This window comes from Rattus norvegicus, chromosome 1, assembly GCF_036323735.1.
Source record: "Rattus norvegicus strain BN/NHsdMcwi chromosome 1, GRCr8, whole genome shotgun sequence".
NCBI lineage: Eukaryota > Metazoa > Chordata > Mammalia > Rodentia > Muridae > Rattus > Rattus norvegicus.
In genome coordinates, this window is record NC_086019.1 from 233,685,102 (window position 1) to 233,711,227 (window position 26,126).

At 45.4% G+C, this 26,126-nt stretch overlaps 1 protein-coding gene across 15 annotated transcripts in view; it reads left to right on the plus strand.

Annotated features, from left to right (window-relative positions):
- Positions 1 to 26,126, plus strand: part of Smarca2 (SWI/SNF related, matrix associated, actin dependent regulator of chromatin, subfamily a, member 2) — a 167,632-nt gene that overhangs the window by 67,825 nt on the left and 73,681 nt on the right. For all 15 annotated transcript variants that reach the window (XR_010055135.1, XM_063268536.1, XM_063268547.1 and 12 more), the window contains 9 exon segments: positions 2,597 to 2,760; positions 4,630 to 4,696; positions 5,380 to 5,490; positions 7,714 to 7,956; positions 9,677 to 9,790; positions 17,340 to 17,447; positions 18,268 to 18,354; positions 22,554 to 22,600; positions 24,985 to 25,151. Coding sequence is in view for 14 of the 15 variants with exons in the window: in XM_063268536.1 (XP_063124606.1) it covers positions 2,597 to 2,760; positions 4,630 to 4,696; positions 5,380 to 5,490; positions 7,714 to 7,956; positions 9,677 to 9,790; positions 17,340 to 17,447; positions 18,268 to 18,354; positions 22,554 to 22,600; positions 24,985 to 25,151 (1,108 nt within the window). In the remaining variant the exon portion in view is untranslated.

The following is a 26,126-nucleotide window of genomic DNA, read 5'->3' on the forward strand; positions in this document are numbered from 1 at the left end:
TATGCATCTGTGTGTGCATGTGTGTGTGTCTGTGTCTGTGTGTATGTCTGTGCATATGTGTGTGTCTGTGTCTGTGTGTGTATGTCTGTGTGTGTCTGTGTGTGTGACTGTGTGTATGTCTATGTGTGTCTGTGTGTATATGTCTGTGTGTCTGTGTGTGCATGTGTGTGTCTGTGTGTATATGTCTGTGTGTCTGTGTGTGTCTGTGTGCATAGGTCTGTGCGTCTGTGTATGCATGTATGTGTCTGTGTCTGTGTGTATGTGTGTGTATGTCTCTGTGTGTGTCTATGTGTGTCTGTGTCTGTGTGTATATGTCTGTGTGTGTATGTCTGTGTGTCTATGTGTACATGTGTGTGTGTCTGTGTATGTCTGTGTGTCTGTGTGTGCATGTGTGTGTGTCTGTGTCTGTGTGCATATGTCTGTGTGTCTGTGTGTACATGTATGTGTCTGTGTCTGTGTGTATGTGTCTGTGTGTATCTGTGTATGTGACATCATGCTCAGCTCAGAGGGCAAGCCACGGCAGCAGTTGGTTGTCTCTTCTTGCCTTGTATGTCACAGGGATTGAAATCAGCCTTGGCAGCAAGTCCCCACTGGTGGCCCTCATAAAGAACTTTAAAGGCCACACTGGTTTCCTCTTGCCATTCTGCCTGCACCTTTGTAAGAACTCTTCATTGCTCCATTTTCAAATCTAGCTCCTTCTCCTTCCAAATGAGAATTCCTGAGCCTGCCTCTCTCCTCAATGGGCTCCATCCGAATACGTCTCTGTAGGAGGTGCACCCTGTCCTGAGCTGTCAACACTAAAGGGAAAGGCCCTCTTTCTGCAGTCTGACCATCCCTATCTGCTTTGTGGGTTCTGTTTCTCGCAAAAGTTCATAGGTGGTCACAGTAAACTTTTGGTGGCTTCTTGACAAGTTTAAGCCTGGTGGCACTGGCAACAGCTTTCCAGCTTCTTCCTGGAGACTCATGGTTTGGTTCAAGTCTCTTGTTCTCCAGTTCCCCAGTGCAGAAAAGCCCACATTTTGTGTGTTTCCAGGCTCCTCCCCTTCCTCTGGTTCTGCTTTTTTTGGGATCTGTCTGTCTGTCTGTCTGTGTCCCCCTTTCCTCTCTCTTCTTTAAACGTGGTTTTTACATGGAGCCTACAGAGTCGTGGGTGCAGTATGGCATCTTATACACACACTGCTTTCTGTTTTGTTCGTAAGACAGGTTCTCATAAAGCAGGCAGGACAGACTTACTGAATAGTCAAGGATAACCTTGTGAACTCCTGATTCTCCTGCCTCCAACTCTCAAGTGCTGGTTTGGGCTTTGGTCATCACCTGGCCTCACACTTTGTTTTGGTTGATTCTTTTCTCCAAGCTGACCCTTCTGTCCCCTTCCACTCCCCGTTTACCCTTTCTCTCTCAGAGCTTTTCTGGTTCTCTCTTTATCTCTTTGTGTTGCTGTTCTGCAAAAACCCTTAAGATGTGGGGGTGTTGCACAAATCCCTCCCCCCATACCCTCCTCCCCCTGGTTTGCCTTGTGAAAGCCTTCAGGTGATCACAGTGTTTCCCTAAGGAAAACTGTGGCCAGTACACAGTTACCCGCATTCACAGTACTGGGCTATTTTGGGGTACATGAGTATGTGCTTACCACTTCCTCTCTCCCCAGCTTCTGAAGGGGGTGTATTATCTACCTTGGTGTCCATCTGCAATAGTTCCTTGTGTGATCCTTTACAAAGAAGAGTTGTTTAATGAATATTTTAAGCACAAGATCTCAACATGTTCCAAACATAACTGAATTACCCAGTTAACTTGATTGTAACACTATGTGTATCTTAAGGTATATACATGTATGTACGTTACATATAATAGATGCTGTCTTCAGACCCAGTGTTGCATCATGGTAGTGCAGTTAGTCTGTGGAGTCACCTCACCTTTCTTTTGTGCTTAATTGGAATTGATAACTGGGACTGGAGTGTACTACTTCCCAGTGATCTGAAAATATGTTGTATACCTTCCAGGCAGCCAGTTTCCAGGGAGCTGCCTTCCGAAAGTGCCCACAGTGCAGAGTTTCTGCGTGCTGCCTGCCTGGGGACTTTCTTTGCCAGGAAGAGAATAAATGTCCTTCTGGAGCCCAGCAGAATGGTCCTGGCTCCCTAGTCACAAGCTTCCTCACTGCAGGGATGGCACCCTGGGGCAGACTGGTCACAATCCAGAAAGCAGTTTCTCATGATCTGTAGGCCAGCTCAGCCTTCTGGGTTGTTTTAAATCCTCAAATTGGCTTTTTGTTCTTGGAGTGGTTGGGATAGGTTTTGGTGTGGGTTTTCTTCATTTACAATAATTCTAGGATGTCATCTACTGTGAAATGGTAAGTCCCGATGAGCCGCAAAGCTGCTTCAAATCCCACCAGCCTGCCTTAGCTCATCTTCCCTAAATCTGATTAGTACTTAGCACCTGCCAAGCAGCAGGACGATTACAGCCACACACTTGGCGCAGCTACTGCGGGAGACTCGGCATGTAGCACTGAGAAGTTAAGGAAGTCACCGGCTCACTTGAGTTGTATTAGTATTAATTACCTGTGCAGATCTTGGGTAATTGAAACAATTACTCTTCATTTCAGCTCCAGGGCCTGGAATGGATGGTTTCCCTGTATAATAACAATCTGAATGGAATCTTAGCTGATGAAATGGGGCTAGGCAAGACCATCCAGACCATTGCACTCATCACGTATCTGATGGAGCACAAAAGGCTCAATGGCCCCTACCTCATCATCGTCCCCCTCTCGTAAGTACAGCCATTTGTTCCACAGCCATCACTCCATGTGCTGGAGATTGCCCTGTCAGCGGCTTGGCCTTATTTCTCTCTTCTGACAGGATAGCGGTGTGGGATTGGAATACCAGGAGCACAGAATCTGAATGAATGTTGGATTTAATTTTCCACCCCACCCACCCCATTCTAGTCTTTCAAGTAGCTAGTAAAGTTTGTAGCGATTCTTACCAGCCAGGAACATGTTAACATTGTAGCCAGGATAGCTCAGCACCCTCTAGAGCAGTGGTTCTCAACCTTCTTAGTGCTGTGACCCTTTAGTACAGTTCCTCATATATGGTGACCCCAAACATAAAATGATTCTGTTGCTACTTCATAACTGTAATGTTGCTACTGCTATGAATCATGATGTAGGTATGGGATATGTAGGATGTCTAATATGTTGCCCTCCACAGGTTGAGAACCACTGCTTCAGAGTGAGTCCAGTTCCTCATTTCTCTTTAAGTAGCTTATTAAAGGGAAAGGCGAGGGAATTTTAAAATTTTTCTAGAAATATTTTCCTAATGTGTATGTGTCACACACACACACAGACACATACACACACAGACACATACACACACATATACACACACACACAAACACACACACATACACATACACACACAGACACATGCACACACAGACACACAGACATACACACACACACAGACACACACAGACATATACACACATACACACACAAACACACACACATACACACAGACACACACACAGACACATGCACACACAGACACACACAGACACACACACAGACACATACACACACACACACACACACACACACACACGCCTCCAAAAGATTCTAGTTTTGTACACCTTCCTTATTGTATTTTTTAAAGCAGCATAGAAATTAAAAATCATGGCTACAAGTTCTGCACCTGAGTAAACGTTGTATGCTCACTTGGTGTTTCAGTGGCTTGCTGCTCTGGAAGGACCAGCCTTTGCTGGTTCCAGCACAGCCCCAGCTCCTCACAGTTCATCCCACTGGACAGCTCCCCTGGTGTGTAGCCGGCACTCCAAGTAAAGCAGTAGATATTACCATCCGCCTTCCCTTAGTCCAGGGCTTCGGGTGTGTGTGTGTGTGTGTGTGTGTGTGTGTGTGTGTGTGTGTGTGTGTGTGTGTGTGTGTGTGTGTCGCGGCCACCCTTAGTCCCCGAGATCTTGCTGTTGCTTGCAGTCCTGAGACGAACCCAGACCTGCAGGAAGAACAAGGCGTTCATTTTGTATTTCCTTCAGTTCCTTCTCTTCTGACCAAGGCTGAGTTAATCTGCCTCCGTAGTGTTTACATGCCCTCCGTGTTCCATCTACACACACAGGGGCGGCCTATGGTTGCTCTTTGGAGGATTAAGAAAAACGTTCAGTATTTCTTCCCTGCTTCCTTTGACGGTTCTATTTACTGTCTGCTTACTGTTTTCCGGTGGCTTCGTAATTTCTCATCCCTGATTTAAGTAGCTTTACAGACTCGTAAAGATCCCCCAAATCATCCAGCCGTGGTTGGGTTTCGGAACCGTAGGAGGATTCTGGTGTTTTGCTCCATGGATTTATACACTTTTGGATTGTTTCTTATGAGATTTCTTTTAAAACGAAGTGTAAAATTGTCATGCTTTGTGCCAGCTTATTGCTAACTTACCTCTTAGCCTCATATCTTAAAAATAAATATGTGTCTGCGATATTTTATATTCTCTAGCCCCTCTTAAGGCAAGGGCTAGAAATATGTAACAGGTTTCTAGTAACTGACACATATATGTGTGTGTGTGTGTGTGTGTGTGTGTGTGTGTGTGTGTGTATGCGTATGGGTTTTTACTGTATTTTTTTCTTGTTTTGTAGGACTCTGTCTAACTGGACATATGAATTTGACAAATGGGCTCCTTCTGTGGTGAAAATTTCCTACAAGGTTTGGAGGACTGTTTTTATATATAAACCTGGAAAAGCAAAAGAAAAAGAGAGAGAGAGCTGTATTTTCTTCACTCCATATGCACATCTGTGAACTGTAGAACTGTATCTGGTTGTAAAGTTTTGTCATGTACATCATGTACTAAACAGTGAGAGTTAATCATCCCAAGAAGATTACTGTAATAAACCATAATTACTTTCAGATAGTGAAATGCAGAAGAAAATTGTTAATTATCATATTGCGAGGTTTCTGATGAGAGTAATACAAATGACAAATATCACACTTTCTGTGTGGCTGCCGACCGGCTTGCTGTGGGCTGCTACTGTGCAGAATGCTCCTCCTGCCTTTGCAGGCAATTACCGGGGCGCTGGGGCTGCCTGCTGCACGCTCCCACAGAAAGAGAGCCTTTCAGCCAAGCAGCGGGTTCCCCACTACTGCAGGCTCACTGCAATTTCCTTCTCTCTCTTTCTCCTTCCTCGGTTGTAAGTGGGAAACCTTCCCGCGAGGATCTGGAAAGGGTCAAGATCTGTGTGGTTTGGCTTCCACTTCAGAGATAACAGATCAGTGCATGATAATACGGTGACGTGCACATCACCTGTCTAGGTTCCATTAAGCCCCGGACAGTGAGAAATAGCACCTGCGTGCTTCCGGTGGCTGATCGATGTATTTTTCTTCCCATTCAGGGTACCCCTGCCATGCGACGCTCCCTTGTTCCCCAGTTACGGAGTGGCAAATTCAATGTCCTCCTGACTACCTACGAGTACATTATAAAAGACAAGCACATTCTTGCAAAGGTATGGGCTTTTTTAAAAATTTTTTTTTTATCTCTAATGGTGGATCATCTCACTGGAGTGTAAAGTATCCTGCAAATTATACTCAATAGTATAATTTGGTCATTGGATGGCTAGCTTTTTTTTTCCCTCTTGAAATCTTGGTCATGGGATTTAATATTTTTGTATGGTATTTTGTGTGTGTTTGTGTGAGAGGGAGAGGGAGAGGAGATGGGGGTGAGGGGAGAGGAGAGGAGAGGAGAGGAGAGGGGAGAGAGAGAGAGAGAGAGAGAGAGAGAGAGAGAGAGAGAGAGAGAGAGAGAGAGAAATTGATTGGTTGATTTATCCTGGGCCTTTTCCTGTTCGTTTGCAGTGAGTCCCCATCTTTTTGGTTTGTCTAATTTTTGTTTGTTTGTTTGATGAGTATGAGTGTTTTGCTTGCAGACATACATGTGTGTGGTGTCTGTGGAGGCCAAAGCGGGCATCAGATCCTCTGGGCCTGGAGTCACAGAGGGTTATAAGTGCTTGGAGTAGAACCCAGATCCTCGGGAAAGTAGCCATCTCTCCAGCCCCACTCTCACATCGATTAAGAAAATTCACCTGGATTCCACTTTTCTCTCCAGCAGTTCTGAATGTGCTTGGAAAGAAAATAATTGTTTTTGTTGCCCTGGGTTACTGTCAGCAGGGCTTCGCTCCTCTTATGCCCCTCCCCTCTCTGAAGGCAAGCAGGTCCCCCTCCAGCTGGTGTCCTCCGCCTCCTCCACCCACACCTTTCTCCAAGCTGAAGCTCCGGTACTTTATCTGTTTTCAGGTTTCCCTGGTAAAAATAATGGGCAATTATTGTTTAAATTACTCGGGGCCCCTCCTGCGGCTACTTACTTGGAGGCAAGAAAGAGTCGTCTCTGTGACCTACCTGGCGACTCATTTGAATGTCTGAAGTTGTCCTTTAGCCACAAATGAGAAGAGTGCCTTCCCATTTATATCATGTTGTCTCCTAATGTATTCATGCAGGAAGTCAGAAGTACCATCTTCCGGGAACAAATCATGAAAACTTAATTTTTACCCCTACCCCCCCCCCCCATAGTAATTTCTTTTACCCCGTGGTGTTTGGAAATCAGTCTAATCTAAAAGTAAGTTACGGTCAGAACTGAACAGAATCCCTGTGGCTGGGGGTTCCATCTCTGCATTAAACCTTTGCTCTGGGAGCTGTGCGCTCCCTTCGTGGTATCATAGGAAATAACATAAAGGAAACGCATGCCCAGGGGAGGTTTAATAATTGAGATGACAGTGGCAGCAATACTGCCTTCCAGTTCCTCATGCTCCGAGATGAATTTGGCAGTGTCAAAAATGACGTGTCTCCAATATTACTGTGGGAATGTGCGTGTACCTCTGAGATCCCTAAAAAAATTCATCTGTGTCTTGTGCATATGTATTTCAAAAGTCATCGGAGATGCCCGGTAACGAGATGCCGTGCTTTTATTTGTTACTGGAGAAGCGGAGCTCCAGAAAGGGGTAGTAATTTTTCCAAGCAGAAGACCTAATTAGTACTTACTCGGTGGCGGAATCAAAGGTCTCTGGTTCCTTGCTGCTTCCCCAAGCCTAACTGAGGAAGAAAGTAGACTTAGAACGTCTACCTAGATGCATTTTTTATCTGTGGGTCTCTTTTTACTGCTGCTGGCAAGGTGACTGCAGGACCTTGGTCATTCTACACAGTTGACGCTGGTAGAGAAAGGGGCCCCAAGAATGCTGGAAGTTTCTTTTATTTGGATAACATAGCTTGGCTGATGATTTTCTTTCTTTCCCCTGGCTTCACTGATACTTCTAATGAGGAGGTGAGAATTAGGCCACCCCCTTGCCTGCCGGCTTCCTCTGTTTCACCCCAGAGCCAGAAACATTGGAACAGCACTTTTTTTTTTAAACCAATGTCTCTTTTGTGTAGGCCTGCATTTCTCAACCTGTGGGGGTCAAATAACCCTTCTCACATGGTGTAACACCATTGGAAACCACAGATACTGTTTCTAGAAGGTGGATTGAAATCACTTGTCCTGGGAGAAACATTGTTGCTTTAATACCCTGCCAGGCATGGGCAATACTCCATTAGCTGGGATTCTTTTCTGTTGAAGAGTGTCGTTCTGCATCTTGTGCCAAACTGGATTCTTTGTTTTCTCCACTCAAGCCTGTAGCCACTTGGAAACCTCTGTATGTCTGTTTCCCAGCCACACATTGGTGCGTCCTTTTGTCCTGCAGATTAGGTGGAAATACATGATAGTGGACGAAGGCCACCGAATGAAGAACCATCACTGCAAGCTGACCCAGGTCCTGAACACACACTACGTGGCCCCCAGAAGGATCCTTCTGACTGGGACCCCGCTGCAGAATAAGCTCCCCGAACTCTGGGCCCTCCTCAACTTCCTCCTCCCTACAATCTTCAAGAGTTGCAGCACATTTGAGCAGTGGTTTAATGCTCCGTTTGCCATGACCGGCGAAAGGGTACTGGCCAAGCGTGGGGTGGGGAGGATGGGGGGGGGTGGGGGGTGGCAGGAGTAGGGTGAGAATTTGCCCCTGTGTGATGAAGAAGTGAAAGCCCAGGGTCACAGAAACCCCACAGGGTGGTTTACAATGTTGTTAGCTCAGTGCGTGGGATGGGATCTCACTGGGGATTACGTTTTACCTTCTGAATCTAGATTCATATGTGGCAACCCGGCCTCTTCCTTTTGCCAGCTTTTTCCTGACTGGTAGAGTGTTCAACCACAGCATGCCGCAGGGAGGGTGAGACTGGAGATGTTGGCTGAATCACTTTAACCAGACCAAAATCAATAAATCCAGTAGGAACCAAAAATATTTCTTTGTTTTAAACTCAGGAGTCTTCTTTTATGCAATTCCACGTAGAGTTTGAATGGAAATATTAATTTTCCACACATTTTTTTCATGTTTTAATGTAAGGCTCCATTTTATCTGTACATAAATACCTTTTAAATCCTGGAGTAGCTACTCTTACATGCCTCCTCCTCCTCCTCCTCCTCCTCCTCCTCCTCCTCCTCTTCCTCCTCCCTTTATCTTTTGTTTGAGCTCATAAAAGGCAGCCTTGGGCTATTGCAAGTTAAAAAAAAAAAAAAAGCCAAAATCCCAGACAGGCACATACCATTGTGATTCCCAGCTCCTTGACTCTAGGAATGAAAAAGCTACTCAAATGCTCTAGAGAACTTATGTTTGAACTCTTAGCCCTTTAATCTTGAGGTGCCTAATAGGTACATTTTCTGTTCATTAACTGACTTGGAGAGAGCAACGTCACTTAAGTCTGCCCCCCTAGAGGCTAACAAAGGAAGGTGAACAAAAATGTACAGTGTTTTCATAAAATATGACTAAAGCTGAACAGGATTTGGGCAAAGAAAAGGAAAGGAGCTGTCAAGCTCTCATGGCTGCGATGAGCTGCCACGACCACAGTCACTCTTAGGAAGAAAAACATTTCACTGGCCTGGCTTACAGGTTCAGAGATTCGGTCCTTTATCATCATGGCGGTAAGCACAGCACCATGCAGGCAGACATAATGGAAGGCGGAACTGAGAGTTCCACATCCAGATCTGCCTGAAGCAGAAAGGAAAGGGATGCTCGTCCTGACTCAAGCTTCTGAAACCACGCCCAGTGACACACTTCCTCCAGCAAGGCCACGCCCCTCCAATGAGGCCACGCCTCCTGATTCTGCCATTCCCTATGAACCTGTGGGGCCATTTTCATTCAGACCATCACAGACAGGGCTGTAGTAGAGTAGCATAAAGAGGACTCACTCATGTTCTCATTTCCACATTCAAGCACCTATCCTTCTGTATGTTTCTGCACGGGGCACAAGAAAAGTCAAGGACTTAAACTAACATAGGAGCACGCATAAACTGTCGCCCCCTTCTCTCATCCTGCATTGTCTTAAGTCAGTCCTTATTGCTGTCCATATTCTGTGAAGTCTGGGACTGCTCTACTATTAACATGAAACTTTGTTCCAGGGCCATTTCCCACAGAATTAAGCTCTAAGGCAAAGACTCCTATTTGGAGGTCGTTTTATTCCCATGGGGCAGGCAGGTAGGAAGAGAATTTGGAGGTATAGATGGCTGTCCTCAATCTGGCTTGATAGCATGTGTGATTTCAGTCTGTAGTGAAACCCATGAGTGTTTTACTCTGCAAGACTTCCTTCAGGAATTCACCTAAGTGGGTTTTGCAGGTGGACCTGAACGAAGAAGAAACCATTTTGATCATCAGGCGTCTACACAAGGTGTTGAGACCCTTTTTACTGAGGAGGCTGAAGAAAGAGGTTGAGTCTCAGCTTCCAGAAAAGGTGAGTTGCGAATAAGAGTTGTGGGGCTTTCCCCTCCTGGGTGTGGGTTTTCAGTACCTGTCTGTGAGGCTGCGTGTCTGAAATAGCAGGCGTAGAGCTCAGTTGAAAGTGAAATCGTGACAGGCATCTTGACAATATCCTCAAACCCTTTGTGTTTGATAGAGCTGGGGTGGGGGTGGGGAGCATCACAACATTTTCAGTATGGTTTCTCTTAACTCTGGGGCAGGTTTAATTAATCAAACTCTTGGAACCTAATTGCATTTTAACTTTATATATACATTTTTAAGTTACTGAGTTTATGACCTATAGCGTTTGGTACACAGATCGGCAGTCCTGGGCTAAAGCAGATAAGGATTGACATTTGTTACTCCTGTCATCATTGAAGGGAACAGTAGTATATGCCAGGTTTCCAGAAGGTTCATTCAATGTTTAGTATTTGTGATAGAAAGAGAGTTGCTGTAAACTACAGGCTAGGATGTAGGTTTGTCTGGTGTAACTGAGTTCCTGTAGGCTTACCTGGGAGCTTCTAGGCAAGTAGTTTCATCTTAGGGAATAGCTTTTAATTCTGTAAAATTCCTTTGAGCCCAGGTTAGTATTGGACTTGAATTTTGATTACTGAACACTGGTCTTCTCTTGGAAACATGGACATATGAAGTTCCATTCTCTAAAAGGTGGCTTTGCTGAGTATTCAATACTGTTTTGTTTTTTGTTTTTTGTTTTTTTTGATATGTTTGTATTTGTATATGATGGGTTGGATCCGAGCCGGGCTGTTGTTTGAATTGGAGGGTTTTTTAGTAACAATTACTGGACAGATTGGTGTGTCCCATCTGTGGTACAGTGGGAGCTGGCTAACGGACATGATCACTTTGCTATGAGAGAACTTTATACCTCAATTCCTTATTTATGAATAGTCACAAAAAATAAAAATAAAATTCCTACACCATGCCTATCCTGGTAAAAGTGTAGGTGCATATTTTATTTTGCTAGTGATTGCAACATGGGGATCAAATGCTTTTACTCACTTCTGCCTCCTATGGTCTTGACCTCTATGGGTAATGGCGATGCTCTGTGTGTACCTATCGTGTGGATGCCTTTCTAGGTATCCCATATTTAAAGGCAACTCCTCTACCTTGTCCTAGAGGCAACTTGGCAGGGTGGAAACGGTTCACTCTGCCCATCAGTGGGCACAGGGCCCCCCTACATCCTCTGTTACTTCTGATGTGAATGTCGGAACGTCATTTAGCCCAGGGTAACCTTAGTGGTCTTATCGGTGACCTGGAAAATATGACCAGGACTGCTGTGAGGTCTAAGTGCTAGGCATGTGGATGCACTGCTTTAATCTGTGCTGTCCTGGTGCTGCTTTCTTTGTTTCATTTTGCTTTTTGTTTTGTTTTCTCCTTGTGAATTTATTCCACCGCTTCTGTTGTTGACTGAAGCTCTACTCTCTGGTCCACTTAAAACCTCCTCTCACTGTTCTCTTATCTTTACTGTGTTTTCCACGGCCTTCTTTCTTCCCTATCTAGGGCGTATGTTTGGCTTTTGATGACTTGTCCCAATCAGTATCTATGCCGATCAATACCTATTCTCTATTTTCATTACCTCATTCATAGTTTTTTAATGTGGGCAAAGTTGGAAATTTAAGTGCCATCCTTGGGGGCGAAGGGTCTTTTTCTACTACCTGCTGCGTATAAGTACAAGCTATGTACATCTGACGTGGCCTGAGTAAAAGACACCGTAAAAGATTCATAGCTGTTGACAGAAAAAAAAAAAAAGCTAAATCCATCTGTAGTATTTTATTTTCAAATATTTTCCTGAAGAATCAGGAAAGTGCATTTTAATCTTAACTTCTGTTTACATCTGGTAAGATTGCTGTACAGAACCATGCTCCCTTGAGTTTACAGTTCTGTGGGCCTAACAAATGTCTACTTCACTGTGTTCAGAACCAAACCACACTCTGTTCCCTCACCTGACCTGTTCTCTTCTGCACAGCTAGGCCTGTACTCCTCTGTACTCGGAGTACAATGCTGGCATGTTCTCTGCCTTCACACCCCTTGCTAAGCCTCTTGTGACCTCTGAGCTGTCTGCCACCCCAGGGAATGCCAGCTGACTGAAATTGGAATGAGTTACTGTTCGCATCTGGGTTCTCTTCAGTCCGCGTAATGTGTTTGTAAGCCATCCAGAAAGTTACCCAAGGTTAAACAGTGAGTTCGGTTTTGTTGAAGGACACTGGGTTGCTTGTGTGTTTTAGGTGTGTGTGTGTGTGTGTGTGTGTGTGTGTGTGTGTGCGTGTGTGTGCACGCACCTATGCGAGAAGAGTGTTCTAGACTTTCTGGAGCTGGAGTTCTATGTTTGTAAGCAATGTGGGTCCTGGGAGCTAACGTGTAGCCTCTATGAGAGCTACAAATGGTCCTGCCTGCTGAGCCATCTCTCCAGACCCTGACAGTCTGAGTAGAGCTGCTGTGGGCATCTGGATGCAAGCTTTTGTGTGACGTGTTTTTATTTTACTTGAGTGAACAGCCAGCAGTATAATCACTGAGTTTTTTGGTTAATGAGTGAATTATAAGGGTCTTATAAAATCATGTGATCTCAGTGTTCTCTGCACCTTTCCATACGCTGTGTAGTCCTAGTGGCAACAAGATATGAGTATTCCCATTCTTCCTCATGCTCATCCACGCTCTGTGTTGCCCGGCTTGTTTTTAGTGTCAATACTGTTTGTTTCCAGGTTCCAGTTATTTTAGTAGGTATGAAGTTGCATCTTTAATTCCATTGGCTTGATACTGAATATTGGTGAGCATCTTTGCATACTCTTGGCCTCTCCTACAGGCACCTCTGCTGCCCAGGAAAGCCAGCTCTCAGTAGGCTAATGGAATGCCTAGTGAGCAGGAGATATACTGTGCCCCCATCGTTTGCTCAAAGCCCATTTCTTACATCCAGGAAAGAATGCTAGTTCATAGAAAAGGGATTATATAAGGCAACTTCAACTACATGAAACTTTAGTTTTTTGATTGAGCTCCCATTGAAGTTGTGAATTCATAATCTTAAGAACCAATAATGTGGTTGGCTGTGTGTACAGTGACATCTCCATGCATGTGTAGCCTGTGCCTGCTCCTGCTACATGTATGCCACGCATGCATGTGCGTTCTCACAGTGTCTGCACTTAACAAGAGCTTGGAGCATCTAATATCAATCCTGATTTTTTAAATACATAATTTCAGTAGAGCACAGGAAAGAGCTTTGCTTAGATGGACAACTTGTTATATAAAGCTGAGAATGCTTAATAGAATTAATTATTACGATCATTCCTCTCTCATACCACGGGTTCCAGGACCCAAGACCTTTGTAAGTGGAATTGTTCGCTGAAAAATCTCTGTTCACTATGTGGGACTGCTACACACTGGCCCACATTGTTTCAACGATCTATCCTTCCGTAATGAAAATTTGGAATGAAGAAAAATCCACAGGCAGGAGCTCTGAAGAAAGCTCAGGCTCTACTGAATCAAGTGGCGGGCAGGAATCCTCAGACCATGTAACCGATATATTCACCTGCTTGCGGGGATTGATTAGAACATTCGCTGACACAGGATTCTTGGGTATCAGTATCAGATGCATGAAGTCAGTGCCTCATTTGTCCTTAGAACTTGAATAAACACAGTCCCGGTGGCTGTCAAGACTGCCTCTTAGCAGGAAACATCTCTTAGCAGAAGTCACCAATTTCACTTTGTGTACCACCTCTGTGTTTGGAGGAACTCTCACATACCCGCCTTACTAGGGTGCCATTGCATTTGGGAAGGGTGAGCTTAGCGCCAACCCAGTTGAGAATGGCGCAGCTATTAGGATTCTTTACTGTGTCGTATTTCCCTGAGTGTAACGCTCAGTTGGTTCCTCTGTGTATTTCCTCACACTCAGAGCAGGTTAAACATACTACCACAGAATGGAAGATATGACGTGAGTGGTAGACAGACTTGACCTTTGACATGAGATCTGTTCACACCGAGTACTGGTGTGGCGGTGGGAGGCAACCTCACCCAACCAACAAAATGCTCTAAGGAAGGGGCCTCCAGTGTTCATACATGGGTATAGCAGCAGGGTATACAGAAGGTGCTCAATTATAACCCCCTTGAGTGCAGAGTGAGGCTAGGGCAACTATGTATATTTATATTTCTCTTAAAATAAAAAGATTAAGCTCTATAGATCTATAACCTGCAAGATGACCCTGATACTAGGGAGTATGCGTGGCTGTTACAAGATCACTCTATGCCCGGGGGTCAGAGGGGAAGCTTGGGTTGAGTCCTCCCACTAGAGCCTCTCAGTGTCCAGCCATTCTCACTTGCCTGTGTGTTCACATTCTGCATGTTGTAACTGCAGAATCCTTGTGTCTGCAAAGGTAGGTTTCATATGATCTGATGTCTTGGTTCAAAGTGTTGGGGATTGAAGTCAGGGCTGCTCACATGCTCGGCATCTGCTCTAACTGAGTTGTATCCCCAATCTTGATCTGATTCTTAACTAGGCTAAGGATTGAAGAGAATCTGCCAGCGAGCAGAGGTGGGAATGTGGGACAGTGTGAGCACAGGACAATGAGAGGAAAGCCATGCTGTTTCTTCTGTGTGCCTCCCGGGGGTCTTCATTGGCTACACGTGGAGTCCTCAGGATGGAATGGATAAAAAGGCGTCACCACACTGGCATCATTATATAAGGCCGTAAAGCATCTATCTCTGAGGTTGTCCCACTATGCTATGGGCCTCAACTCATTTCTAGAGATGTTACTATTACTATATGTATATAGTGATGCTTGGGAAAAATCTATAGGCATGCGTTGGAAAGAAGATCCGTGTCATAAGACAAGGTCCAGGGCCATTTTCTTTGAGGGACATAGGGAAGAAAGTTGTTCTCTGTTATTAGGGCTCTTAGGGGAATTAAAAAATTGCAGTTATTTACTTGGTTCACACATGTGCATACTCATGTGCATGTGCTATGTTGGAACTGTGTCCACACATGTCATGGTGCATGCGGAGGTCAGGAAGTTGGTTCTCTCCTACTATTGGCTCTCAGGGATTGTCCTCAAGTCCTCAGGCTTGGAGGCAAGCATCTTTCTCCACTGTATCATCTCACTGATCCTAGGAGATCTTGGGGGCACACTAGACTTTAGAAAGGATCCCTAATATTACAGACGACCTAAGCTCGGAGAAAAGTACAGGGGCGAACAAATCCCTGCCATTGTTAGAGACTCCTCAGGAGCGAAGGTAAAATGCACTTGTGGAGCTTGTAGCAACAGATTTGGTCGCTGGATCTCACCAACTCCTTATTGAAGTAAAGGGGGAGGCCTTGTTTGTCTTCACTCCAGAGCAGCTCTGTAACCCTTGAGAGCAGTGGTTCTCAACCTGTGGGTCTCGATCCCTTTGGGGATCACACGTCAGATTATATGGATCCTACCCCTTCCCTTCCATGCTTTCCGGACCCCATAAGGAAACAGCTCCCTCTTCCATTCAATTCTCCCACCTTGACGTTCTACCTCGACCTGGGCTCAGAATCAACTAAGCCAAGGCCTGTTGATTGGAATCCTCGAACCCGTGATCTAAATTCATCTTTCAGTATTCAAAATCGGCATTATGATTCGTAACAGTAGCAAACTTACAGTTATGAAGTAGCAGTGAAATGATTTTGTGACTGGCGGACACCACACACGAGGAACTGTTAAGCAATCACAGCATCAGGAAGGGTAGTAGCTCTAGAGGGTCTCACCTCATTTCCAATGCTTGGCATCCTGTTTGCGTGTATCATCAGGTAGCCTCTTTCTTCCTCAACTTCACCTCAAGCCTTTAGAAATGGCTGACTGACGGACAGAAAGTGCAGGCTCTGTCTTTGTCCCTGGATCTTCAGTCTCCTGACACGCCTTTAAAAAGTAGCAGTCTTGTCTTCTATACACTGGGAAGTATGAACGGGCCAGTAGGGAGGTGACAAGAGGCAAAGGTGAATGTCAGGCTGAGCCTGTGAACCAGTCTCCTTGGTCATCCTTAGGCTGAGTCTGGAAGGAGATTAACCTCCTGGACGCTCAGATTCTTTGACTATGAAGTAAGGAAACTAAATGTGACCATGTTATGCAGGGTTTGTGAGGCTCAAATGAGAAAAGGCACACCAAGCAATTTGTAGAGCCTAAATATTGACCCTTGATGCCACTGTTATTAAACCGGCTAAAGTTTAAATTTAACATTTTTCTTCCCAAAGTCAAATTTCTCATTGCGAGTTGAGAGCTCTTGAAAAACTAGGATAGTGGTAATTCTTTGCCAGTGAATGTTTAGGGGGAAATGTCATACTATATATATCAAATGTATATAATCTGGGTCAGGTCTACCTCAGGAAAATCCCACTACATAAGGAGAATAAAGAGGAGACACGGTCAGATGGGCAAAGCAAAGAGACTGTGTTAAGCATGTACTGATCCGTTATATTTAAAGATTGGTTTTCCTCTCAGTCCTGGAAGGCTACTAACCAATCCTATATAGGTAACATCCATGCAAAAAAAACCCAGCCTTCCTGTAATTGCCTAGTGTGAAGAGACAGTAAGGCCTCCGGCTCCTTTTAAAAGTTGCAGCCAAATGAATATTCACCTTCTCTTCATCCGTGACCTCCTCCCTCTGGCCCTCGATGCTGAAAACAGCCTCATCGCTTTTTAAGCAGATGATCACATCCCGGGCAATTGGCTGATTTCCTTTAATCACATTCTTAGATATCCAGGTGGCAGTCTGGCATTTACTTTGAATTTTGCACATTTGTATCCTTGGGACTAAGGAAAAATGGCAATGTAAAATAAGTCTGATTTCTGCACTCCCAGCAGGCTGAAGGCTCGAAAGTGCGTTATAAGCTGGGGGTGTGTGAATCCCCATTAAGTGTTATAAGATGGACTTTGTCTTTTCTTAACTGGACACACAGGAGGTGGGGCCTGTCCTGCCATGAGGTTGTGGAAGTTGTGTCCTGCTGTGAGTTAATTCTTTTTAATCTCATGTCTTCACAGTGGGGTGTCCTATCGTTTCTTGAGAGTAGCGATTAATCGCAGTCAACCTGGGTTTGTTATAAATCTTACTGTAAGATAAGTGCTGGGGTAGCCGCATGTAGCCATTTAGAGATGTTTTACAAAGAAAGTCAGAGGAGCAAGGGCAGTCACCAGCTTTCCTGTTACTGTTCAGTTCATATGAATGTATACAGGACCAAGAAGCAGGAGAAATATTACACCTAACATACACTGTAATGAACATTTTTGGATAGCACAATTGGCAAGCCACTTTCTCAAATATTAGATCAAGAAATGATAGGAAATCACGAGTTTACATCTTCTACATGCAGGCTTTTAAGGGTCTCACCCTCATCATGGTGCTTTTTTGACCTGGAGGACTCTGGTCTGCAATATGGCCCTATCCCATCTCATGAATCCAGGAAGGGGAAACAGCTACCCCATCTGTGCTTCCAGGACTGGCCACAGTAGCCCCGTCTCCTATGCCGTCTTTGGACAGCCCTCCTGTTGCGTACTTACCTGTATTCTGCTCTCTGTCCCCAGGTTGAGTATGTGATCAAGTGTGATATGTCCGCTCTGCAGAAGATCCTGTACCGTCATATGCAGGCCAAGGGCATCCTCCTCACGGACGGGTCTGAGAAGGATAAGAAGGTACGCTTAGAAAGCCAGGAGACCCAGGCACTGCAGTGTGACTTGTCCTTGTCTCACGGCTGTGGCTTGAGCATTTCCAGGAAGCCTTCCTGTGCGTGGGCCCTTGCTCCTGCAAAACACCACCTTTGAGGTGACTACAGGAGTTACTCTCTTAACTACATTGGGGGTCTATGCCCCCGATAATGTTTCTGTTACCAAAACCTTAACAGTGCTCTTGGTAGCTCTGCGAGGAGAGGGCAGCACTGTGTGGTGCTTTAGGATGTTTTAAAGCCCAGTTTCTCTCTGTAGCACCTTTTATATATTATCTGCTAGAATCCTAAAGACAGATGCGATACCAAGCTATCAGCTTGATGTAATTTTGTAAGAATTGCTTCCTTGTAGGCTAAGTTAATCACAAGGATGATGTTATATCTGACTCAGAAAAGGCTAAATAGCAACTGGAACTCTGGGCCTCGGAGGGGTGGGGGTGAAGGTGCTAAAAAGACATAGGACCCTGTGTTCTTTCTTTCAGTCTGTCTCTCTGTCTCTGTCTCTCTCTTTTCTTCTTTTCCTTTCTTTCCTTTTTCTCCCCTCCCCTCCCCTCCTCTCTCCTCTCCCCTCTCCCCTCTCTTCTCTCCCTTCCTCTCCTCTCTCCCCTCTCCTCTCCTCTCCTCCCCTCCCCTCCCCTCTCCTCTCTTCTCTTCCTTCAGTACTTGACTTGTGCCCAGGCCTTTCATAAGCTGTGCATAAACTCCACCAGGAAGCTATACCCTTGAAGCCTAGTTTTAAAAAATTAGAAATACTTGCTCCATGAGTAATTAGTTCTTCCTTGCACTCTCAGGGGAAAGGAGGTGCCAAGACGCTTATGAACACTATCATGCAGCTGCGAAAGATATGCAACCACCCATATATGTTTCAGCACATTGAGGTGAGTCTGTAGTGCGTCCTTCCATCCTTAGTGTGCTAGTTAGCAAGGCAAACCCCTACTGTGTGTAAAGCCTTTGTGGAGATGTCCAGCTGGTATGGTCCTGGCTTTTCAGGCAGAGTTAACAGACCTGTTTCCTGGGTGTGGATTTGCTTTGGCACTGACTGCCTGAGCATCTGGAATTGTATAACTAAGAGTTGAGAGTAGCGAGGAAATGTTGGAAGCATGGGCTCATTATGTGGATTTGGGTAAATGCTGTGAATTACCTTGTTACTGTGGGAGCTCTGAAATTGAAGATAATGACATGTGCAACCAGCTTCCTCAGAAGGGCTGGGAGAAATACTTAAATAATGTGCTTATAGAAATGAAAGAGAAAGATGTTCTTGAAACACTGTCCTTGTCAGAGATGCTGGCATTAGCCTCTGACATAGATTGATATTTTTTTTTCCTGCCTGGTTTCCCTCATGATGATGCAGATTTACTTTGTTCTGACACTTAGGTCTCTAGAATCCTGTTTTCAGACCACAGGGCGTTTTCTCTCCTGTTTGTTCCATGAGAATAAGATCCCTGCCTTGACCAGGCTCACTCTTGTGGGGCAGCTGGCTTGAGCAGAGGCCCAGGAATGCCTTCCCGTCTGCAGGACCACATGGGCCACTGCCTACTACAAAATAGCAGGAGAAATGGCAAAGAAGAAAGACAGTGCAAGGCTCTTCTCTGTTTAAACAATCGACAGAACCTTCCAGAAAACTAAAGCTGAATTACAGCACCAAATGAGTTGAACTCTTATTACCTTTAAGTACCCTGACCCCACCCCGGTTTACTTTGGTAGCCATTGCATGTCTGATCAGTTAATACTTTCTTAGCATCCCTTCCTATATTAGAGGCCCATCTCAGCAGGCTGAGCTAGTGAGGCCTGACACTTCTATGGCCCTCAAGTCCTTAGGAAAGAAAATACACACACGCACACACACACACACACACACACACACACACACACACACACACGGGAAAAAGTCCAAAATAGAGAAGAAGGTCCTCACAGAGATGGTAGGGTCTGTGGATATGAGAGAAAGCATTTTTGGATACCGAGACAATATCCAAGGACATAAGGAGAGCTTCTGTGGGTAGAGGGGCAGTATCCACAGACATAGGGAGATCATCCAAGAACATAGGGGACCACCCATAGACACAGAATATCTATGGGCAAGGAGAGAACATCCAAATGCGTTAGGAGAGCACCTTTGATCACAGGGGGTAGCATTCTTGTGCGTAGGAGATCATCTTTAGATACAGGGAGAACATCTGTGGACAGAGAACAGTATTTATGGGTGTAAAAGCACATCCATTATTCTAGGAATAGCATCCTCAGATCTTGGGATAGCAGTCACACACAGGGAAAACATGCAGGAAGAAAATATTGACCTAAGGGAGGGTATGATAGAAGGAAGAATAGCCGGACATTCTGAGAAAGTATCCACAGACACAGGAACATCTGATTGCTAGGTGAGTACGTTAAGGCTGTGCTGGCTACTTTTATGTCAGTCTGTCACAAACTGTAGCCATCTGAGAGGAGGGAACCCAACTGAGAAAGTGACTCTTGGATATCTGGTTATAGGCAAGCCTGTAGAGCATTTCCTTAATTAATGGTTGCTAGGAGAGGGTCCAGCCTACTGTATATGGGGACATTCCTGGGCTAGCGGTCCTGGATACAGTAAGGAAACAGGTTGATAAAGCCACGAGGAGCAAGCTGGTGAGTAGCACCCATCCACAGCCTCTGCAGCAGTTCTTACTGCCAGTTTCCCTCCCTGCCTGAATTCCTGCCTCAGGTTCTCTCAGTGGACTGTGATTCAGAACATGCAAGCCGACTTTCTCTGTTCCCCAAGTTGGTATCAGCCACATTGTTTCTTCATAGCAATAGTAACCCCACCTCTGGGATGGATGTGAGGAGAGAGAGCATCTGGGGATGCGATGAGAGTACGGGCATAAGGGCTAGTGTCTCTAGACATGACAGCATCCGTGTGCATGGTTGGGTGTCTGGACACAGGAGCCCGTGTCCATTGAACATTGCACAGCACAGTTGAGAGAGGACCCCAGGATAAGGAGGGCATGCGTTTAGAGATCTAAGTGAAAACTTAACTGTAAGAGAACTCTAACAAGTCCTTACAGTAAGCTATGTAGATATACAGATGTAGGAGACTCCATTGAGCATCTGTGAGATCCTGTCACAGGCTGCTTTGTCACTGTGACTGGGTAGGGCGAGTCTCTAAGCTATCTCCTCCCTTTGTACTGAGAGAGAAATAGATGATAAGGTTGACAGGTAGATTGACCTTCACATTTTTTAAAAAATTAAACCTCTGTGTGTGGGTTTCTTCCTGTGTGTCTGTCTGTGCTTCACGTTGGGTACACCAGACCTGGAGATACAGATGGGTATAAGGTGTTCAGTGGGCACTAGGAATAAAACCTGAGTTCTCTGGAAGAGCAGCCAGTGCTCTAAACTGAGGACCTTCTCTAGCATCCTGGATCAACACTAAAATCAGAACAGAAGAAGTAGCCCTTAAAAAATCACATTAATTAGATGGTAGGTGCTTTTTGCTATTGCTGGGATAGGGAGTGGGGCACCATAAGAAGTGCTTGGCAGGTTGACTGGTCACCTATTCCGGAAAACCACTGTGAGATATTACTCTTACCTGTAACAGACTGTGGGGTTAGCCATGATGAAATCGCATCTCAGTCTACCTTCATGCTTGGGCTGTTTGGGGAGGAAGGGAGCTCTCCCCCGACCCCCCCCCCCCCAGTTTCTGGACCTTCAGGAGGAAGAGTGAGGTGGTGGGTTTCTGGGCAGATGCTGTCCGGCGCCTGCTGGTTTACACTTTGGGTTGATGTCTGTAGACAGATTATACTGGTGCAGGTTTATGTGACAGTTCTGAGGAATCTCCTAGAAACCAGAGCCTGTGGTGGTCAGTGAATCTTTGGCTGTTACGGATCCAAGATGCTACGTTTGTTTGCTGGTGCTCTGTTTTGTTTTGTTTTTCATAACAGCCATGTATTGATACCAAATAATTCCACAATTTTGCTTTTGAAACTGGGCTTTTCCCTGGGGACCCTCAAACCTGAGAAATAAAAGCTCTGTTTTATTTTGAGCAGGGGCCTCTCTATGTAGCCTACATACATTGATTTATCTCATTGATTGATTGATTGATTGATTTTTTTCTACCTCAGCCTTCCAAATATCTGGTAATAGAGGAATGTATCCCCATGCCCCAAAGCCGGGTGTTTTAAATGATGTTGGCTGCCTACTCTTACTAGTGTATAGATATGTCCCGTGACTTTAGTTTTCCCTTCCTGATTTGGAGCCAGAAATGGGAGCTGAAAAATCTAGTAAGGGGTGCCACCTGTGAGAGCATCAGCGCGGTGCTAGCAAGAGGAGCAGAGTTCCGTCCATTGTTCGGCTGAGTCATTTTAACCACAGGCCAGTGCTCTGAGGGACTGGAACTACCTTGAAGTGTGAAGGGGGTGTAGTAGGGTCTTTTCTCCTGCAGGAAAAGCTGTAGTGATTGGATGCAGTGGCTGCTGAAGGAGAGGTGTGATTTGCCCTGTGCCCCTCAAGTAGATCCCTCTGCTATAAAGAGGGCAGAGGGAAAGCAGGAAAACAGCCAAGTATGTGTTCGTCTTTGTCAGTAACGAAGGAGTGAAGTAATTGAGTTCTGTGTTCTAACTGCGGAAGTTGGGCCTTGAAGTTCTAGTACTGAACTGAAGGCTTTATTTGTAAAGAGAACAGGGAGGCCTGACTGGGGTCCATGAATGGTATATAATTGCTCTTCTTTCTACTGGTGACTAAGGCTGTGTTACGTTTATGCTCGAATGACAGTTGTGACCCATTTGAATTAAACCCCGACTTTAGCTTGGACTCTGAGTTTGTGTGTGGATCCCCAGAAACAGTTCCTACTTCAGCTCCTGGCCAGTGCATGCTCAGGTCCTGTTGGGTCAGTGAGGTAACCTGACATCAGGAAGTCCAAAGCAAAGAAACACCAGGAACGTCTTTCCAGTGGGACCCTGGAGACACCAGTTTCCGATTTGCTCTACAATGGTTGTTTAGCTCTTTGGGGACTATTTAGTTTGCTTTGACAATGCCCTGATAATACTATAGAAGCCATGAAGTTAATGATTATATATTAAAATCACTTTCTTCTCTTGTTTTTAAGGAATCCTTTGCTGAACACCTGGGCTATTCGAATGGGGTCATCAATGGGTAAATCCCCCTTTTATTTTTTCTCTTTCAAGATGCATTGTTACTGAACTTTCCTGACCTCTTTCCTGTAGCATTTTCTATCCTACAAGCACACACTGCCAGCCTCCTTAGCCCTGCTTGCTCCTCTGCAGAGAGACAGAAGTTGCTAAAGGAAATGAGAGCAGCCTTCCCTTGTCCTTTAAGTGGCATAAATTTCTGCGTGCCCTGAGCAAACGTCTGTTCAAAAGGCCATAGATCTCATTTAAAAGACTTACCAGTGGTTTCCTAGTCTAAAAATGTTTCAGTGCTGAGCAAGTTGACTGCTAACCTAAAGTGTAGCTTGGGCTTGAAGTGTTTCTCTTACTAATTTCCTATGGATGTTTATTTAGCATTCTGATGCACAGAAGAAAATGTCTTGTCCGTCATAAGTGAATGGTCAGTTTTTCAGTCAGTTTTTGTAATATGATCTAAGACTTTTTGTTATTGCTGTTGTTGTTAGCATGAACAGAGATAGCCACACCTTGCTGCAGAAAAACAGTGAGGCTTAACCTACACAGAACGTGTTGTGTCACAGCAGGAGAAATGAAACATTAGGATAAATGTGTCCTTGTTGGATCCCAGGGGCAGGCAGGGACCACAGGAACAGAATTAGGGCCAGCTGCCTCTTTTAGTCCTTTCTTCAATTGTCCTCTGGTCCTTGAGGCCACTCCTGCTTCCTCCAGCGTGGTGAGGGGTACAGGGTGAGCTTTTGAAGGTCAAGTTTCTGAGTAAGGGATGGACAACAGGAAGACAATCGTGAAAATGGACCTGTGAGGAACAAAATGCACCACGGCACGCATTCTGCTCCCTGGTGATAAGTTTTCACTGCTGTTGACCGCGTGCATATATGTGCGTGATTGTTTCAAACGCTTTCAACCCTAAGAGTAAATTTCAGTATGACACACCACGGTCCTGTTGGTTTGAAATCAAAAGGTTTACCATGGAGGAAGGCACTACTCCATCCTTCCTCCTTACCACACTATTGACTCTCTTCTCCATCATGTTTTTGCCTTATGCTCCTGCCTTAAGCCAGGACCTTATCCCTCCCCTGTCTGCTCACAGGGTGCCCATGGCAACCCTGTGGAACAGGTTACTCAAGGTCACAGTCCTGTTTACAGCACAGCAGTGTCCGCCCATTGCATTGAAAGCCAGAACAGGCCACAGAGGACTCCCTAATACCTGCTCCCTTCCCACCTCTCCAGTCTGCCCCTAGGGTTCCCTCTGGCCTCTCTTGTGCTTCCCTTACACTCACCATTTCCTGTTCCTAGTTTGTGAGGCATTTGTGAGGTGTGCTGGGCTGCACTCTGCGGGGCCTATGCAGATGCTTTTTTCCCCTTTCCTTGCAATCTCCTCACCATGTACAGGCCCTCATTTTCTCACCTAGTTGTCTTTCCCCTCATTGTTTCAGGTTTTAACTAACATGATTTCTCTCTAGGGAAGTCACTGACCACACACACTCACTCACTCACTCACTCACTCACACAAACACTCACACAAACACTCACACAAACACTCACACACACACACACACTCGCTCACACTCACACACACACACACACTCGCTCACACTCACACACACATACACACATACACACATACACACTCACACACACATATACACACTCACACACACTCACTCACACATATACACACACACTCACTCACACACACACACTCACACACACACTCACTCACACATACACACACACACTCACTTACACACACACACACACACACACACACACACACACACACACACAGAGTCAGTGATTGGCAAGCTTTACTGGTAAAGAGCCACACAGGACCTGTGTTCACCTTTGTGGAGCACCAAGTCTGTGGTACCTGGTGGACTTGGCTGGTGCAGACTGACAGAAATGCACGGGTGTGGCTATGCTTCAGTAAGACTTCATTTCTGAAAGGATCTGCAGTGTTGGTGCACTTTGGGTGTCTTGCTGTCACCTGCTGATTTCCTTAGAGTCCCAACCACAATGTGTGTCTATACATTTTATCCTTATGCCTGCCCATGTTGTGTTGTACTCAGTAGGTGCTCAATAAATATTTGAGTGAATCATGAGTGTCCTAAGTTAACTTGATGGCACACTGTAAAGAATCGTAAGGTGTGGAAGGGTTCCCTTCCACACAGCATGAACACCATACCCTTTATGGGTTTTGTGTGGATGGCTTTTTTCCCTCAGTTCATGCTCGCATGGTTTAGGGCTGATCTCTGTCCCTTTCCTCATTCTTCCACAGTTCCTTGTTGAATGTTTGCTCTGTACAGGGCTCTATCTGAAAAGCGATAAGCACTTCTCAATCTTTCAAGAAGACAGCAGTAATACTGCCTTCTTGTTTTGCATTTTCGGGTTCAGGGCCGAGCTGTATCGGGCCTCAGGAAAGTTTGAGCTACTTGATCGTATTCTGCCCAAATTGAGAGCGACTAACCACCGCGTGCTGCTTTTCTGCCAGATGACGTCACTCATGACCATCATGGAGGATTACTTTGCTTTTCGGAACTTCCTTTACCTGCGCCTTGATGGTAAGTGCTGGAGACACTGGCCTCAGGCCACACTACTGCAAATGAAGGGGACATGGGTCCCTGAGCCCCACTCTCAGCCAAAAAGGAGGAGGAACACTGAGAAGTGGGCCTGCAGGCTGAGCGTGGGTCTGCTGTGTAGCAAGCTTATGTCCTGTGTACCCTTCTGATGGTTGACATGATTTGCGCGGTTGTTTGTCCCACATACATATCACCACAGAGTCGCAAACTGGGTTTCCTCCCATTGCTGTGATAAATCACCACAACCAAAAGAAACCTGGAGAGGACGGGGTTTATTTCGTCTCACAACTCCTAGGATCCCACACAGAGGAACACTTCTCTCAGGCTTGCTTAGTTTGCTCTCTTACCCATCTCAGTGTTTGCTCCGCCCACAGTGAGCTGGGCCCTCCCCCTTCACCCATCAATCAAGAAGACAGCTCACAGGCTAACCCACAGGCAAGTCTGGTAGGGACACTTTCTCAATTGAGGTCCCTTCTTCCCAAATGCCTCCAGCTGTGTCAAGTTGACAGAAACCAGCAGCACAAAAACTGTTTAAAGAGGTTGACTAAATTTTTTTTTTAAAGATTTATTTATTTATTTTATGTACAGCATTCTCCCTGCATATGTGGCTGCAGGCCAGAAGAGGGCACCAGATCTCATTACAGATGGTTGTGAGCCACCATGTGGTTGCTGGGAATTGAACTCAGGACCTCTGGAAGAGCAGTCAGTGCTCTTAACCACTGAGCCATCTCTCCAGCCCGAGGTTGACTAAATTTAAGAATGAACTTTGACTGGCCACGGCAGTGCACACCTTGCAAACCAGCTCTCAGGAGAGAATAGGCTGGTGGATCTCTGTGAGTTCAAGGCCTGCCTGTTCCAGACCAGCCAGGCCCACATAGTGAAACCCTGTCTCCAAAAGAAGAAGAAGAAGGGGGAATAAAAGAATGAAATTTGAATATCACATTAATAAAGAAATGT